The following is a 16,004-nucleotide window of genomic DNA, read 5'->3' as shown; positions in this document are numbered from 1 at the left end:
TTTAGGGTGGGGAAGAAAAAACTTTATAGCGTGATTCAAACTTTTACTACGCGGCACAGCGCCATCTAGCGTGCTATTCGGTAATTAAACAAAAGCTACGAGTATACGCTAATTATAGTATTTTATGAAATCTGTCAGTGTACACTTCCTGTTTCAACAATACTATATTCCTAGAAAAATCTTGATACCGCTTTTTGGATTTTTACTATACGGAACAGCACCATCTAATGTACGATTAGTAAAGTAATTTAGACCTGGCTGGGGTAAAGCCCGACCAGTAATATATGATCATTGTCAAGATGGCGCTGTTATTCCCATTGTATAAGGTGACAGTTCAGTATAGTATGAAAAAAATAGTTCCAGTGAAATTCCGCAACATGGCGCGTGATCATATATTTCTGGTCAGGCTATAATTTTATCCTAAGGAAAATCTTGAATAAGATTTTAGTTAAGGAACAGCGCCATCTAGCAATGAGTTTGCTAACTAAATAAAACTTATGCTTTATGAACATAGTGGTTATGGTTATAATCTCTTTTCTACGGATTTTGGGGTCATTTTGCTAAGGAATGGGCAAAGGTAAATCTTAATTATTGTACAACATGATTGCAAATAAAGAACTTGAAATCTAATAGAACTCACTGCACACTACATACTTTACCATATGTTGTGAAATGTGTCAAAATCAATTCATAACCAGATAATAACCAGGTATAAAATTGACAAGACAAATAAAGGTAATTTGAGATGCTTAACTTCAAACTCGGGTAAATCCATCTGTCAGATTATGCTATTTTGGTATTAAGAAAAGGTAATAGGGTAAATATTTGCTGAGGGCAGGGACCGGCCCGCTATCCCTTATCCGGGTTTTATAAGGGTATTGCATAAGGCTTAACTCACCATACCCTTTGCCAGACGAAACCCTTTGTTTTGCTTTTAAAAACCCTTATATAAAGCTACCACATTTGAGTAATCGGTAGCCCAAATACCCTTACAAAACCCTTATCATTCGCTCACCAACACCTTGCATATTGCTTATAAGGGTTAGCCTTATAAAGGGCTTCCCTTTTAGCATATAAGCGTGCTAATTTAAGTCGTCTACCTTGTTCATAAAGCACACATTACTTCGAATCCGAGCGATCGTCGGCGGCGACGGCGGGGTTCTTTGACTAGGCACGTATTTTCTTTCCTTTTCATACACTACCGTAGATATATACTAATCCTAAGATAAGGGTAACCCTTATTAAGAGCTAGCCTTATTTTTGGTTAGCTTTTCGGTAAGGGTTAGTCAAAGGTAGGGGTATGATGGGCTTGCAGTTCAAAAGGGAAAGTCTTTCAATGTGTTAGCCGTGTTTAAGTGTCGCCCATTGAAAGGGTTTTATCGCGGAAAGGGTTGTCCGGTCCCTGGCTGAGGGTCGAATGGATTTACCCGAGTTTGAAGTTAAGCAACATTTGTAGGTGGTTGCTTTGAGAGCAAACAAGCACAAAATAAGATTATAATTTTTTTATTTTGTCAATACTGTAAACTGCGTTTGGTCTGTATGTCATCTAACAATATTCTAAGTTCTTCATCCTCTATCCGTCCTTCTAGTGATGGTATTAGTGCTTTTGCTTCTTCAGGGGTCTCCGGGCACAAGTTTGCTAAACTTGCTATTTCAAATTTATGTAACTTTTTTACTTGTAGAAGGCTAAAACAAAAATACAGACATGATACTAGAAGTGCCTTCATTAGTTGACATTTAGTGTTTATGTAGTTCAACCAATACAAAATTGGTTTGTGCCTGAGAGGATAAAGACTTTAGTCACCAGATGGCACTAAAATATTGGCAACGAGATGTTGTAGGTTTTTAACACATTGAGTGCCCGGAACCCGCTTGGCGGGTTCTCTGTTCGTAATCGCTTTCCTCTACAAAGCGGGAAAACGCTGGGATCGGCTACGAGTGTAGCGCTACGAAAATGTTGGCAGTGAATGTGTTAATTGTGAATCTTTGTATAACTCTAAATGTAATGATAACAATATTTCTGCTTACGCTCAAAAAGTTAAAATGTCTATAAAGCAAAATTAGTACATACTTCCTGACTGCTGTAATGGTTTCTTTGTTCTTGAACTTCTTAAACATGTTAGTGTATGTTAGTGTCTTCATAAATACTTCTGAGAATTCTTGTTCCTCCTCGGCAGACTCATTTTGTGCCTTTCTATGCTCCAATAACATGTCTACTTCAGATATCAGCAACGTCTCTGCATTTTCAAACTCTGTAATCAAGTGAAAACCTGATAAAACTTCACTGTTAAGGTAAATAGATTATGAAATTCATAGAAAAATCGGCTACCTATCAACAATAGAAAGAATAATTATAATATAGCAAAGATAAAACTTTAGTGCTAAAAGCAAAGACTATTAACGTTTAAAGGACTTATCAGAAGCAACAAAATTTGGGTTGGCTATAGAATAGCCGCAGGATTTTGTAGGTGGGGGTGTGTTGGGGGGATGTAATACAAACCCCTTGATGCCATTCTCCTCGCGCGGAGCCCCCCCCCCCTCCTCCCAACCATGCCCTAAATTCTTAAATTCGTGTGGCTCTATTCTATAGCTTTACCGAAAAATTTGTTAATAACAAAGTTAAAACTATCAGTTACCTTTCGGAAATCGTAGATCGGCGGCATCTTCCTCAATAACATCTTGTATTGATCCAGACATTGTAGATTGATTTGACTTACGTAAGCACGATTAGGATTTCGTTAATTGTATTTAATATTATATGATATTTATCACAAACGTATTTACTTTTTGTTTTTGCGTGAATTCGCTGAGTTTGGAGAAGCCACAACGCTGGCTGACAGGCTGACAGGCCTGACAGCCAGAGTAGCCAGACATAGACCATAGACGGCATAGACAACAATGACAACATACGCTTTCACACTGTTAAAAGGTCGCGGAGCGGTGCGGTAGTGTGTTATACCTTTTAAAGCCTCCATTCACACTCCTACATGGTAGTCCGCCACGCCGTCCGCCTCATTATGTAGGATTGTGAATGGGGTCGCGGACTACATGGCGTCCTACAAAACCCAGGTAGGATGCCTCTTGGGTCCTACAAATCCTGACATCCTGCGTAGCAGGACTGTCATGTAGCGAATTGGACCGTGAATGTTAATGCAAGACTGCAGTCCGCCTTTTTGTTTACAATGAAAAACACGGGCTTATCAGGTTTTATTGAAATATATAAAGATATTCGCTGTGTATGTGATCAAAAATCAGCACCGACACGAGGGCCTACCACGAAAAGCGTAATTTCTTTATCAGCCTCTCTATCACTAGGTATTCTAGTTGATCGCAAGAGCGATAGGGAGGCAGATAGCGAAATTTCGATTTTCATCTTTCGTGGTAGGTCCTTTGGTAGGTAGGACTGCAATGTCGGAAGTGTGTGAGCTATATCCTACTCCGCAGTCCTGCGTGCCGGACTGCATTGTAGGAGTGTGAATGGGGGGCTATATCCTACTCCGCAGTCCTGCGAGGCGCACTGCATTGTAGGAGTGTGAATGGGGGCTTAAATTTGGATACTGATTGTTTATTTTAAGCTGGTAGCACCGGTAGACCGAATCCATATAATCCACGGCCAAATTAGGCCTGACCTAATCTGCAATGCAATTAGGTATAATCACAGTGTACAAAAAGTGGCTTTCCTATCACCCAAAAATCTCTAAATTAAACTTTTTCACAAGGGCTCTCCACACTTGCGTTCGCAGCTTCGCGCCGCGTAGTCTGGAGCGAGCTAAGGCCAATAATGCGTTCGCAGCTTCGCGCCGCGTAGTCTGGAGCGAGCTAAGGCCAATAATGCACTCCATTAATCTATAGCCCCTCGACACCTGCGCGAATCGCAGCGCGACGCCGCGAACGCGAGTGTGGAGTTTAGTTCTCTAATCAGCGAAATTGACTTCACACTCGCAATCGCGGCTTCGCGCCGCGTAGTCTGGAGCGAGCTTATAGTTGGTCAAACCAAATTGGCAGTAAATAAGAACAAAAAAAACTATACTCATCCTTTTCTTTTGGGTGCTAGTACTAGTGTAAGACAAGGATAGTATGATTCTCTCTGTCGATGTTTGAAATGAGACAGTCCTTTGACAAACTATGTTTATAATATATTATGAAGTCGGACCGAAGAGTTAGAGTAGTATAATATATAGTCGGACTATCAGGTCGTGCATCATTTTGGTTGTGCATTACTACGTTTAGGAAAAAAAAACAAACTGTCAACAAATTTGACATTCATATTTAAGAGGTTATGTTTATGTTTTTCTATGGTTTTTCTCTGTTTTCGCTGTTTTCTATTTCAACATTTTCAAAGCAGTGCTTTAAAATTGTAGGTTTTCTTCGTTACTTGCGTGTATTTCAGTCTAGTTACATGTCACTTGAAAATGCTCAATTTTCCTACTAAAAGTATGTCTCTAATAACTGTAAATATTTAAATTAAATGTCATATTCCCTCTACAATTACGTTTTCTGTTTTTTTTTTCATTTTAGGATTGCCGATGCAAAGTGAAGATACGCACGGAATTTCTAAGACAGTATTTACTCACGTATCTCGTCTACATGGGCTCCTAAATGACTGGATCAGAATGCGCGACAAGGGAACTAAGTTGTGTAAAGCGGTGATCGCACTAAAACTACACGAGTGCACCAATGATTACTATCCTCACCAGTTACAACCGCTCACTGAAAGTCTGATGGAAGTTCTGGAAAGTCTAAACAATATAATCCAAGGTGTGTAATCCAGGTTAATTACAATGCATTACTTATAAACTGTTCATTCTGAATAAATTTCCAAGTGTCCAGTTCTCTCAGCAAGTCACTATGTATAAATGATTACACACGCAAAATAGTTATTAGTCGTTGAGTTTACACTTCCTATCAGAGCATTTAAATTAAAATCTTGTTATAATGAGAAACCGAGTTTACCTCTTGTGGGGAACCTCTGCTTCCCAAGTAGCCCCTTCCAGTTTACTGTTTACCTGTTTATTGTTTCAAGTCCAATAATTCTATTGTGATATTCATACATGTCTTCAGGGGTAGCTGTCATAAATAAGCAATTGCAAGCCTTAGTCAAGTTGCAACAGGTGGCACAGCCTGTCATATTGACTTGGACTGCGAAAGATGTTTCAGAAAACTTGATTGAAGTATTTAACGCCCTGCAGCAGGAGTACAGGCTTAAATCTGTTGTCACAGGTATGTTCCCTCGTGATTTTAGTTTAGATAAAACTAAACACACAGATTGTGGTCATAGAGTATGATGAATTCTTTTTTTAAAGTGGAAAAATGTACTGTCTTATAATAGCATCGTTTGCAGACATTTTCTGCTTGATACAAAATTAATTTATGAAGAATTCAATAACTAAGTCTTATAGGATATAACCAAATGGAGACGCCTTGTCTGTAATTTTCTGTACAAAACAGTGCCGATTGGGAGGGGCACGTCAAATGTATATGTAACATACAAATAGCCATGTCAGACAAACGTCAGTCCGTACATTGTGTATGACCATTGGCCGCCTATTTTCGACAGAGGGGAATGCCTGTTTATGGCTACTCCGTTTGGTTCAATCAATCTTTACGTAGTATGGCTCCATCGATACTGTCGATGATTTCGCCAACGTCAAAGTGGGATCCACATGGGATCGAATTAATGTTCCTTGTTCTTGATTAAAACTTCAGCCAGTGTACAGTAAACAATAAAATCATGGGCCTCTAGGGCTCTAGCCAGACACGGTTAGAGGTAGAAATACCAAATGCTCTTAGAGCTCGACATTGTTCGGTGGTTGTTGTAGTTGTCTCATAAAACCGATAGCTGGATTTTACGAGAAGCACGTGGACTACCGGCTGTTGACTCCAAAATCGTGGTTAAACACGCTTTGGAGTTAATTCTCCATTCACTGCACACTACCACATTAGATTACAGTATAATAAAGCTATCAATATTACACTTTAAACAATATTAATGAGCAAAAACAAAGGAATTAATCACAAGACTATCAAGATGGTGTTCGAACCGGAAGTCCTCCGTTAGGTTATATCCTAAGATCATTGACTAGTCAATACCATGTTTCTGTCACTTTACACATTAAAATGGGTGGGCAAGTGACAGAGATTATTTTAATAGGTCTATTCACAATTTCTGTGTGTGATAGGCTACCATAGAGAAATGATTATATTACTGTGGCTACAATACTGCCTATACATATAGGTCCTTTTTATATTGGTGAGCAATAAAGAAGATTTGTATTGTATTGTATTGTACTATGGATAAAAAAAGCAAAAGAGATTGTACACCAATTTAAAGGAAAGTTGTTTTCAAGCTAAAGAGGCTTTCCCTTCTAAAACTTTTAACTGATCAATCCTAGTATTTATATATTCTAAGATTTTATACATGTAATAAATAAATAATTAAATACACTTTAATTTTTTTTATTTTTACTTTCCAGAGAACATAGCACATTGCAGAGATGAAAAACTATTAGACATGTATGCCACAGCATGGGAATTTGACACTTATTTTCGTGTGGAGTCTACCGCCTACTTATTTTCTGAAGTTGGTTTAAATCCTATACAATAAAATTTGTAGAGTAGATCAGTTGATTATTCTTTTGAGACTATTATAAACATTAATATAGGTACCTATTTATGTAGTTGAAATTCATTGAGATATGCCGAATTTGAAAAAAAAAATTAAAACAGTTTCAAATGCACTGCAGTAGATACTTGGATGGAGTGTTACAGACCATTTCAATTAATTTCAACTTTAAATGGGTTGATCAACTTCTTTTTTTCATCTTACATGCATTTAGTGGAGGTAACGCTAATATTTTGATAAAACTAATAACTACTTAAATAGAGGAAGTAAAATTAACAATTTATCTACAATTAATTATATAAGATTCCCAAAAATATTTAATTGATTAAGTTTTCGCCTAAAATTCATTTACTTTTAAAATTCTGACGACCTGTAAACGAAAGGCCGTTTTGCATTTCATTTCATAAAAATATATTGTACCCCTTTTTTAAATCGTAGTGTGGCGCATTAGACGCAAATGGTAACAAGCTATAAATAAAAGTTGATTGACTCATTAAATCCTTAAAAACCCAAGTCGTTCCTCTCCAAATCATTTTAGGGACTGCAGGTGTTTTTAAGTAGAATATTAATATTGTATGGGGATCTTCTGCAGGGCTGTCTCGTCACACATACGTGGTCGGAGGCTAAACATCGCCACTAACAACTCTGTCGCCTGTCAAGGCTGTCACTGAGGCTACACTCCTATCTGTAAGTCCCTTTTTCAAACATTTAAACAGCTATTATAAGATCTACATATGAGAAAACATGTAGCTGCATTTAATTTACATGGTTGTAGCAAACAGCAATATACACGACGCACTGCGGCAGAATGTGACTGGTATTTGCAGAACGCCGCAGCCGGAGCCATAGCATTTAAACGGACCTGCCAGACAGTTTAAAACTGCGACTAAAGCTTTAATTATTTAATTTCGGTTGGCTTCTTAGCTTTTCAGTGGACCTAAGCTACTTGTTGACCGTCCATGCGGTCCATGAGAAGATCGAAATATTCGACCGTGTTTGCGCCTTAAGCATTACCTATAGGCACGGACGATACAGACATCGCATTATGAAGCATTTATAAAGAGCCTGAGGTATCACACATAGGTGCAATTTTACTTCTAAAATGCTACGATTTGAGCAGCACAACCGATTTGTATTTTACATTATTCCATACTATAATACCCAAGATACACCCCGAAAGCAAAATTTTTGTTAATATTTTTTATTTACATGCGTACTGGTCGTAATCGTAATTGTAAGCGCAACTGAAATAAGCGGTCGCGCTCCCATACAAAATTTATGAGAGCTCTTAGAGCCACCCCTCACTATAGCGTCTTCCGATTGTCGGCGTCTAACCAACTCTATGGCTGCTGCTCGACGCAACGTTGGCGCAACTGTGCATCGACGCCATTTTCAATAGCTTTTTTTTTTTTGTTAGGAGGGAAAAATGCATTACGCATACCACCCGGGCGCGGGGGCTGACCCGAGTGGTTATGTGGGACTCCCGTCTAGGCTAATGAGGCCCACGGTGTACCCACTAAAAAACCCCCCATATGCCGCCTCGCCGCCCTATTGGTGGGGTTACGGGAACGCTTGCGCTTGTCATCTGCGACCCCACGTGCCACGTGCCACGAGTAAGACGCGCCTTCCTCCTCGGCTTCCATTCTGTATTGTAGCGGACCCCCCCGAGCCCGCCACAAGAAAGCCACGGGCGCCAGGAATTTCCCCGGCGCCCGGCGACAGATCAGGCCGCGTAGCCAACATACCAATCGCTTACGCTCCGTAGCGATCGAAACGCAACTGTCACTGTCGCACTAATATAGAAGAGTGATAGAGAGACGCAAAGCGTTTCGTTGTCGTAGCGATAGCGATTTGTCACCTTGGCTAGGCCGGCAGGTCTATGGTTCTGTCGCAAAACCACAACTCGGCTGCAGAGGACAGGGAGAACGGCACATCGTAACACCGACACTCCTCTTCCTCTGCAGCCCCACCAACGCCGCTACAGGCCATTTTCAATAGCTAACTTAACTATACGCCAACGCTCAAAAGACGGTAGTGTGGGTGGCCCTAAAGGCCATGTGTGGTGATCTCGATTGTCTTATGTGCTCCGTTTAGTAGTTGAGGTTGTCTGTGCCTATAGGTAAGTATCTATAGCAAAGAAGAAACAAAAGGTAACTTCCGAGTTACCTGGTGCCTCAGATGTGTCAGTCAATGCACCCTACGCCTTGAAACATCCCTGAACCGCACACAATCTTATATACGCAGTACATACAATTAACTTTATCGTGGTGTTTATAGCTAACATACATTTCTAGCCACGACGGTTACCTATTAAGGTCTGTAGAGTCGTTATGTTCGACCTTGACCTTACGATTTACATAAGTCGATTTGAGATCGGCCACCGGTCGACGTAGCCCTGGCAACGCTGCCCAAACATTGTTCTCGACGTAGTTTAGTTATATTATTGTTCGAATGTTTTGTAGGTACGTAACTACTCGCAATAGATTTTTGAGGGCATTTCGCTTGACCGTGTCATTTATTAACTATTCTTAAAAATATATTTTTTTTTAAAGTATACGTACCTATATCCATACGTTTTTCAACCAAGTCTATCAGTGTTTTTTTTAAAGCTGTGATAATTTAAAATTTCTTATCTGTAAAATAAAGTATTTCTTATTTATAAAAATCTATTTCTATCTCGAGGCACTGAGGGAAGTTTCAATGAAAATCAAGTCGTTTTCGTACTTAACGTAAACCGCCTATAACTTGGTTTCATAAATGTTTACTTCATTACATTTAAATCCTAGCCAGGAGGTATATACCAACCATCACCATAAAAATTAATAGATGTCTAATAACAAACGCGGAAACATACGCGAGACACCTACGGATTATTTTCTTAAGGTTATTTGCGTAGCGTAACAAATATTACCACAAGACAGGCATGAATATAAACACGGAAGGGCTGACGGTTTAAAAGGATTCGGGCCGGAAATTGACCTGAATTTTGCGGGGAATTGGGAGGTTACGTATTCCTATTGCACACCGAGCGAGGCGAGCGTTTTAAATTGGCTAAACCAATGTAATTGTTACATCTAGATTATATAGATACTATTCAACTACGAATACCAACCTAAATAATGACAGGCGACCGTTGTATTCAAGCGTCTACTTTTTTCTGCTTGTACTACGATTTACAAGCTTTCACGAAACAGTTTATTGTTATTTCTTTTGACTTAATCATCTCTGACAATTTGAAAGAAACATCCAAACAAAATGAGATTTGGCAAATTCACCCTGTGCAAAATTGCGGGGAGTGAAAGCCAGATAGAAAAAAAAAAATGAGATCAAAACACTGATTTAAACTTTCACGATTTTTACTCATTATTATTCACAACGACGGGACTTAATCGCGTAAAATAAGTTTTAAATTCACCTCCGACGTTTCGAGGACGGCGTTGTCCCCGTGGTCTCGGAGAAGACTGGCTCAAGTTGACATCAACATCTTCTAGGGGCGCGAGTTTTTCGAACTACCCGCACTTGGTCTTGTTTATTAACAAACAAACCGCGGAGCGGGTAGTTCGAAAAACTCGCGCCCCTAGAAGCTAAAAGTCTCTAAAAGCTATTGTTTTTGGAAAGTAAGTATCTTTTGAACTGAGCTAGTTAGTAGCTAGACTACAATACCATTGAGTGGTAAACGACAAATTAAGATAACAAGCTCGCAGTAAAAGGGGTTTCCGGCCGAATAGAATATAGTTATGAGGCCGACAACCCGTTTTCACGCCGATGTATGTATAGTGCTTTTCTCAAACGTTTAATATAGGTATATAGTTTGTCAAAGGACTGTCTTATTTCAAACATAGACAGAGAGTATCATACTATCTTTGTCTTACACTAGTACTAACACCCAAAAGAAAAGGATGAGTATAGTTTTTTTTGTTCATATTTACTGACAAGGTTTGCTTGACCAACTATATATATATCAATCAAATATCGTTTATTGTTTTTTTTAAACTAGGAGTATTCCAGCGTAGTAAAACCGTCTCGTGTGATGCGGAAGGGTCCTGGATTTTCCCCAGGCTACCATCCCCCCACAGTCCTACCGCTCTAATGGCCCTAGTGCCATAGAGCCCGTCATGTAAAAACAAAAAAAGAAACAAAAAAAACACAAACAAAAAAACACAAATAATTATTGTTTTTTTTAATAGGCGTATTGGCAGAATGTCATAAACGAACCAAAAAGCAAATATTGCTTATTGTTTTTTTTTATGGCTGAATGCCATGATGCTGTGCCACAAGTATATGTGAAATAAAAAATAAAAAAGCCACTTCCCGGCCTAGGCCTGCAACTTTGTATGAAATTTCATTACAGACCTCTCGTCTAGCCGCGCCTGAAACGTGATACTTCCCAGCCTAATATAAAGAACGTAATATCAATATTACATAGCATGTTTGAGAATAGTACATTTCGATGCTAGTGCGGAAAGTACGTCACTACTTGAGTACCGAGATATCTTGCCAAGAGCCGTAGGCGAGTGGCAAGACTCGGGACGAGTGAAGAATGATATATCCGCACGTGCATCGAACGACGTTTTTTAATACAGTTGCGAAAAAATAAGAAAAGCAACAAGTAAGGAATGGAATTCGAAACTTTTATATTATTAATTCTGTGACACTGACATCATTGACATTGACATTATAAAGAGGTGTTTTTCTAGCTTTTATTCGACTAGAATAGATTTTGTTATTATTATTGAACCCACTTCAATGAAAGACAGAAACAATTGTAAATATTAAAACATTGTACTATTATTACCTAAATATCGTTATTTACGACTATTTGTGTATCGTATATTTATAAAAACAATATCGAATGTTGCCTTTGGAAACTTAAAACATTCTTGCAGTAAGAAAATACGCCTCTTCTTTGACAGGCGTTCCGTTCCATTCAGACAACTTATTAAGAACGGTTTTTCAACATTAAAAAATAAACGTGTTATAATACTTATAATGATGAAGAGGTAAGTAATAAAATATGAAATATGCATATTTTTCGTATTCTTACATTAACAGTAGGTTTTTATGTTGATTACGACGTTTAAAGGAATCTAATATTAACACTCATCAATAAGTAGTCATGAATTGGAACAAGTAAAAATTTAAAAAAATTGGAAAAGTAAAAAGCACTAGTTCGCGAAACCCAACTTTCCGCACGCTAAACAGCCACGAAAAGTAGCACTTTTTGAGCAACTGTATTAAAAAAGTAATTTTTGTAGCTCCCCAATACTGGTTTACCCCAGGTGAGCTCTCCCCTGCCGACGGTACGCGATGGTAATGGTAGTAGGTACCCAACAGAGAAGGTAGTTGCCGGCGGGTGTCATCATTTCACGCCCAATTAGCTGCCTGCTAACTGCTCACAAATTTACTATAAAGATACGCCCGCATTAATACACCTAGTCCGAAATAAGATTTTGGCAAAATACGCAAACATGGTGGGTGTGATCGAAATGCGTGAATTGTAAATAGTTGTGCAAATATGTGTTTATTTTATACGATGGGTTATGTTATGTATGCCTATGTAGGTAACTGTTAGAACAATCGAGACCGAGACGCTTATAGTACCGGTTAACAATGATATACATATCACGATTCTTTTGCTATTTTTAACGAACACTTGTGTGAGTTGTGTGTGTAAGTGTAATGGTGCGTAGGTACGCTTTTATCCTTTTATTTACATTTACTTCAATTATCAAACAAGGTCAAAGCTAGGTTATTACAAGTACCTATGTGGCCGAGTTTAGAATAGATTCGCTAAGCAGTGTAGTAAACATCCTTAGCTCGCCTTCATCCAAATAAATAGGTTCCATACATTTGCATTAAACTCATATCTATCTACCAAAGATGTGCGAAGTGCGAAATAGTTAACTCGAAAGACATAGGTAACTATAGGTACCTACTCGTAAGTTATCCAAACCGTTTTTACCAGTGCTAAGCTACGCTATGAAAATAAGCAGTCTTAATTAAGAGAACATATATTATTAGCTGAGCCCCTTTTCAGAATTGAGAATTTTAGGTACCTAAATATCTCCGTCGCACTGAATTTGTGCGATAAGGACAACTGCAGCTTAGGCGAAATATCCTGCGTAAAAATCAGAAATCGTGGTTTCGCTCTCGACATTTTCCTCCTCCAAAGTTAACCAATCGTAACGAAATTTTGGGAACGGAATGAGAAAGAAATTATCTGTGTCTGGCCGTTTTGATTTTTGTTTTTATTGTTGCCTATTTTTTATGCTAGGTGTCTGTTTACGGCGTATTTATTTGGTCATTTTGGCGCTATTGGAAGTAACCTAGTTCTTATATTATAAACACAAGAGTATCAAAAAAAGAAAAACGTACAGACACAGATACTGGTAAAATTGAACTCATATAAAAAATTACTGATCTAGGGTCAAAATCCAGAGAGGAATATTTCGAGAACGTTTGTATGGAAAAATGACCACTAATGTATCCTTATTATGATGTCCATTAAGCATCATAATTCGTACAACATAAATACGCACCACAGAGAATATCTGCCGTAGGTGCTTTTTTTCTCGGGTCTAATACAATAATAATTTGTCCGTTTTCCTCATTTTGACATTTGTGTGTTAAAAAACGATAAAATTTTACCGATATGGCTTAGTTTCATAAATTACAAGGTAAGAAACGACATTCGCTAAACCGTTAATGTCAATATTCTTCATCCGTGTTCAGTGCGCATTTAGTTTAGAATTCGTTTTTTCAACCTCGCCGCTCACGTTGTTTACTTGGTTGATCCGCAGACGTCTGGTTGATATTCCACCCAGCGCAGGCGAGGGATCGGCTCAAGATTAACCGGTGTAGTTCTAACCGCGAGGTCCGTAACATGGATATATTATCGGAGATCTTTTACTGGAATGTAAGTCGTATGCTGCTGGTAAGCTATAAGAATCTAGTAGGTAGCTGATAGCAGTTTCCTTGGTTAAGTCAATATCGTTTACGATAGAACTGAGAGGAAACGCAGCATTATCTTATATTTTTCACTTACCACTTCTGTACATACTTAGATTGTTCTTCAATATATTACGACACATTTCTTTTATTGTAAGATGTTTTAGGTAGAGTGTGGGAGAGCTTAGTAGCGGCGCAAATTACATATCCAATTTAGTCGATTGAAGCCTATGAAATTTTGATATTGATTGTGTTTGTACCTATACCTAATGTGCGGTCTAGGTATCGTAAAATCAGGTAACTTTAGTCCACAACTTACAACTGTGGTCCAAATTCAAGTTCCAGTAAAATAATGTTGAGTATACAGGGTGGCTAAAAATAAGTGCATTCCCGTTGCCTGGGAGGTTTTGGGATTATACTGAGCAACTTTTACTATGGGACCAACCACGAAATCGCGAAAAAAAATTTACCCTCCCATAGAAAATGGACCCGCCAAAAGGCCAAAATGTATGAAACAGCCAAAAATTTTTTCGCGATTCGGGGTACCCATGGTAAAAGTTTTTCAGTATAATCCCAAAGCCTCCCGGTAACAGGAGTGCACTTATTTTTTAGCCACCGTTTACAATGAAAGAGCATTAGTGTATCAAAGCTCCAAATTTTATGTAAGGAGAAATCATAAAGGTTCGTTAAGAATCAACGTTAAAAACTGGACCTTATTTGTAACTTGTACTGAAGGACTATACCTAGTTACTTCATTTTACGGTACAGTTTCGTACACCGCGCTACGACAACAATTGTAAAACCTAGAAAATTCTTAATGTATTATTTTATATTCGTAATACCTACTTATTCACTATGTATTATTATTGCCTTCACAGTACGTGTAATATACCTACTCGTACTTTATCGTATATTTTTATCAAGTATTCTGTTTAAAGTTACACAGCATTGTTACCAATTTAAAATAATTGCTGCGCTTTCAAATTGGGCAGTTAAGTGTTTACTGTATATAGTTTATTTTTTAATCAAAGATTTTTGATATTACCTGATTCGAAATCCAAACATGCAGCCCACTTCGTATTCGAAAATGCATAGATACTCACAGTTTTTGATTCACGAACACTCCACACTTTTCTCTGTGCGTCTTTCAAACTATTATATTTTCAGTGGCGCGCGTTTTACATCACTCGTAGTTCAGTTACGAGACAGATCACACTCGTTGGCTTTCTAACGACAATCGCGATCTTTCTAACTTTTTAGCAGAGATGTAGCCTATTCGCGTCCTGGCCGACTCGTGCGGTAATTTTTACCTTTAGATGTAAACGTCTCCATTATTATATTGTTTGTTTTCTTTATATAAGTCTTATAATAACACGTTATTCATATATGTAGTTTAGCTATTGTTGTTTTTGTGGTACACTCAAATTTACGCTCAAAGTCAGTATAGTAAGATCGAAAAAGATGGCGCACATGATGAGAAGCAATCTGGTGATCGCCATGGGCGAGGAGGATGTTCCAAAAGATGAAGGTGAGTCACTTAACATCTTTATTATATACACACTTAACACATTTAGTGCCAATTTGCTCATTGACGTCACTACTCGATAAAAGTAGTCTCGCACACAAAGCAGGAAATATCTGCTACGAGCTACGGCGTAGCGCTACAAGGGGGCCCATTTGACTCGGCACACCTGACGTGGCTACAACTCAGGCCACTTTATTTTAAACTAAAACGAGACGTAATATTACACTTTTATTATTATTTGAGCTGACGTTTCGAATTACGTTCTTGGCCGCAGCCAGAACATCGTGTTAGTTTAACTCAATAATAAGGCCACTTTCGTTTTTTTTAATGAAAAAGACAGCCACGTCAAGCTGTCACTCTGACCATTGTTAGTTAGTTTTTTGTTATTAAACAAAGTATACCTACAAAAACATGCAATAAATAAGTTTCCTGAAATACTACATAGTTGACTCCAGTTAATAACGCTTCGCAATAGACGCGACATAATACTATCAAAATATGCTGAAACTCCTAACACAACGAAGCCATTGACATGAAACTTATTAGGAGCATTCATCAAGTCGTGTTGTGGATTAGGTCGAGGTCCCATCGGAAGTAGGTCACAGTTCCTTCGTAGCTTATTTCCTTTAATTAATTGTTTTACAACACTAATAGCTACACACGTATTCGTATTTATAACATTGGCGTATCGTATAACTTTTCGTACATATTCTACTGTAAAATTGTGGCTGTGAAAATCTTTATTTCAGGCAACTATAGTGGCCCATAAACAGATACCTTAAAACTAGCATACATATTATAAAAATATATTTTCAAACTAAACACTAAAAATCACATTATGGATGCATGCGCATTACGCAACCCCGCAGTGTCAGGCTGCCGGCCGCGGAACCGCCGGAACTTGACACC

General features: G+C 38.3%; 3 protein-coding genes across 4 annotated transcripts in view; 2 read left to right on the top strand and 1 right to left on the bottom strand.

The window, feature by feature from the left end:
• Positions 1 to 1,487: 1,487 nt before the first annotated feature.
• Positions 1,488 to 2,800, bottom strand: LOC134746127 (DNA-directed RNA polymerase II subunit Rpb4). The gene is made up of 3 exons (XM_063680406.1): positions 2,637 to 2,800; positions 2,072 to 2,252; positions 1,488 to 1,686 (listed from the first exon to the last, which is right to left on the bottom strand). The coding sequence occupies exons 1-3, from the start codon at positions 2,695 to 2,697 to the stop codon at positions 1,512 to 1,514; spliced, it is 417 nt and encodes a 138-aa protein (XP_063536476.1). The 5' UTR covers positions 2,698 to 2,800; the 3' UTR covers positions 1,488 to 1,511.
• Positions 2,801 to 4,285: 1,485 nt separating this feature from the next.
• Positions 4,286 to 6,619, top strand: LOC134746111 (uncharacterized). Its single transcript, XM_063680371.1, has 4 exons — positions 4,286 to 4,434; positions 4,519 to 4,758; positions 5,062 to 5,220; positions 6,474 to 6,619. Exons 1-4 carry the CDS (start codon positions 4,413 to 4,415, stop codon positions 6,602 to 6,604), a joined length of 552 nt encoding a protein of 183 aa, XP_063536441.1. The 5' UTR covers positions 4,286 to 4,412; the 3' UTR covers positions 6,605 to 6,619.
• An 8,131-nt stretch (positions 6,620 to 14,750) lies between these two features.
• Positions 14,751 to 16,004, top strand: part of LOC134746110 (uncharacterized) — an 89,834-nt gene continuing 88,580 nt past the window's right edge. Inside the window, exon 1 of one of the 2 annotated variants that reach the window (XM_063680366.1) lies at positions 14,751 to 15,098. In XM_063680366.1, coding sequence (XP_063536436.1) covers positions 15,081 to 15,098 — 18 coding nt within the window. In that variant the 5' untranslated portion in view covers positions 14,751 to 15,080. The remainder of the gene's footprint in view (positions 15,099 to 16,004) is intronic. The other variant, XM_063680368.1, reaches the window with a different exon arrangement.

The sequence above is a fragment of the Cydia strobilella genome, chromosome 12, assembly GCF_947568885.1.
Source record: "Cydia strobilella chromosome 12, ilCydStro3.1, whole genome shotgun sequence".
Taxonomy (NCBI): domain Eukaryota; kingdom Metazoa; phylum Arthropoda; class Insecta; order Lepidoptera; family Tortricidae; genus Cydia; species Cydia strobilella.
This window is presented reverse-complemented; position numbering and strand designations above follow the sequence as displayed.

Bases quoted from the DNA above. Each gene is read 5' to 3' on its own strand.
- LOC134746127 (XM_063680406.1), bottom strand. From the start codon at position 2,697: ATGTCTGGATCAATACAAGATGTTATTGAGGAAGATGCCGCCGATCTA. The intron at 2,253-2,636 runs GTAACTGATAGT...ACTTGATTACAG, and splicing joins CGATCTACGATTTCCGAAAG to AGTTTGAAAATGCAGAGACG. The intron at 1,687-2,071 runs GTATGTACTAAT...TTTTTGTTTTAG, and splicing joins ACCATTACAGCAGTCAGGAA to CCTTCTACAAGTAAAAAAGT.
- LOC134746111 (XM_063680371.1), top strand. From the start codon at position 4,413: ATGCTCAATTTTCCTACTAAAA. The intron at 4,435-4,518 runs GTATGTCTCTAA...TTTTCATTTTAG, and splicing joins GCTCAATTTTCCTACTAAAA to GATTGCCGATGCAAAGTGAA. The intron at 5,221-6,473 runs GTATGTTCCCTC...TTTACTTTCCAG, and splicing joins GCTTAAATCTGTTGTCACAG to AGAACATAGCACATTGCAGA.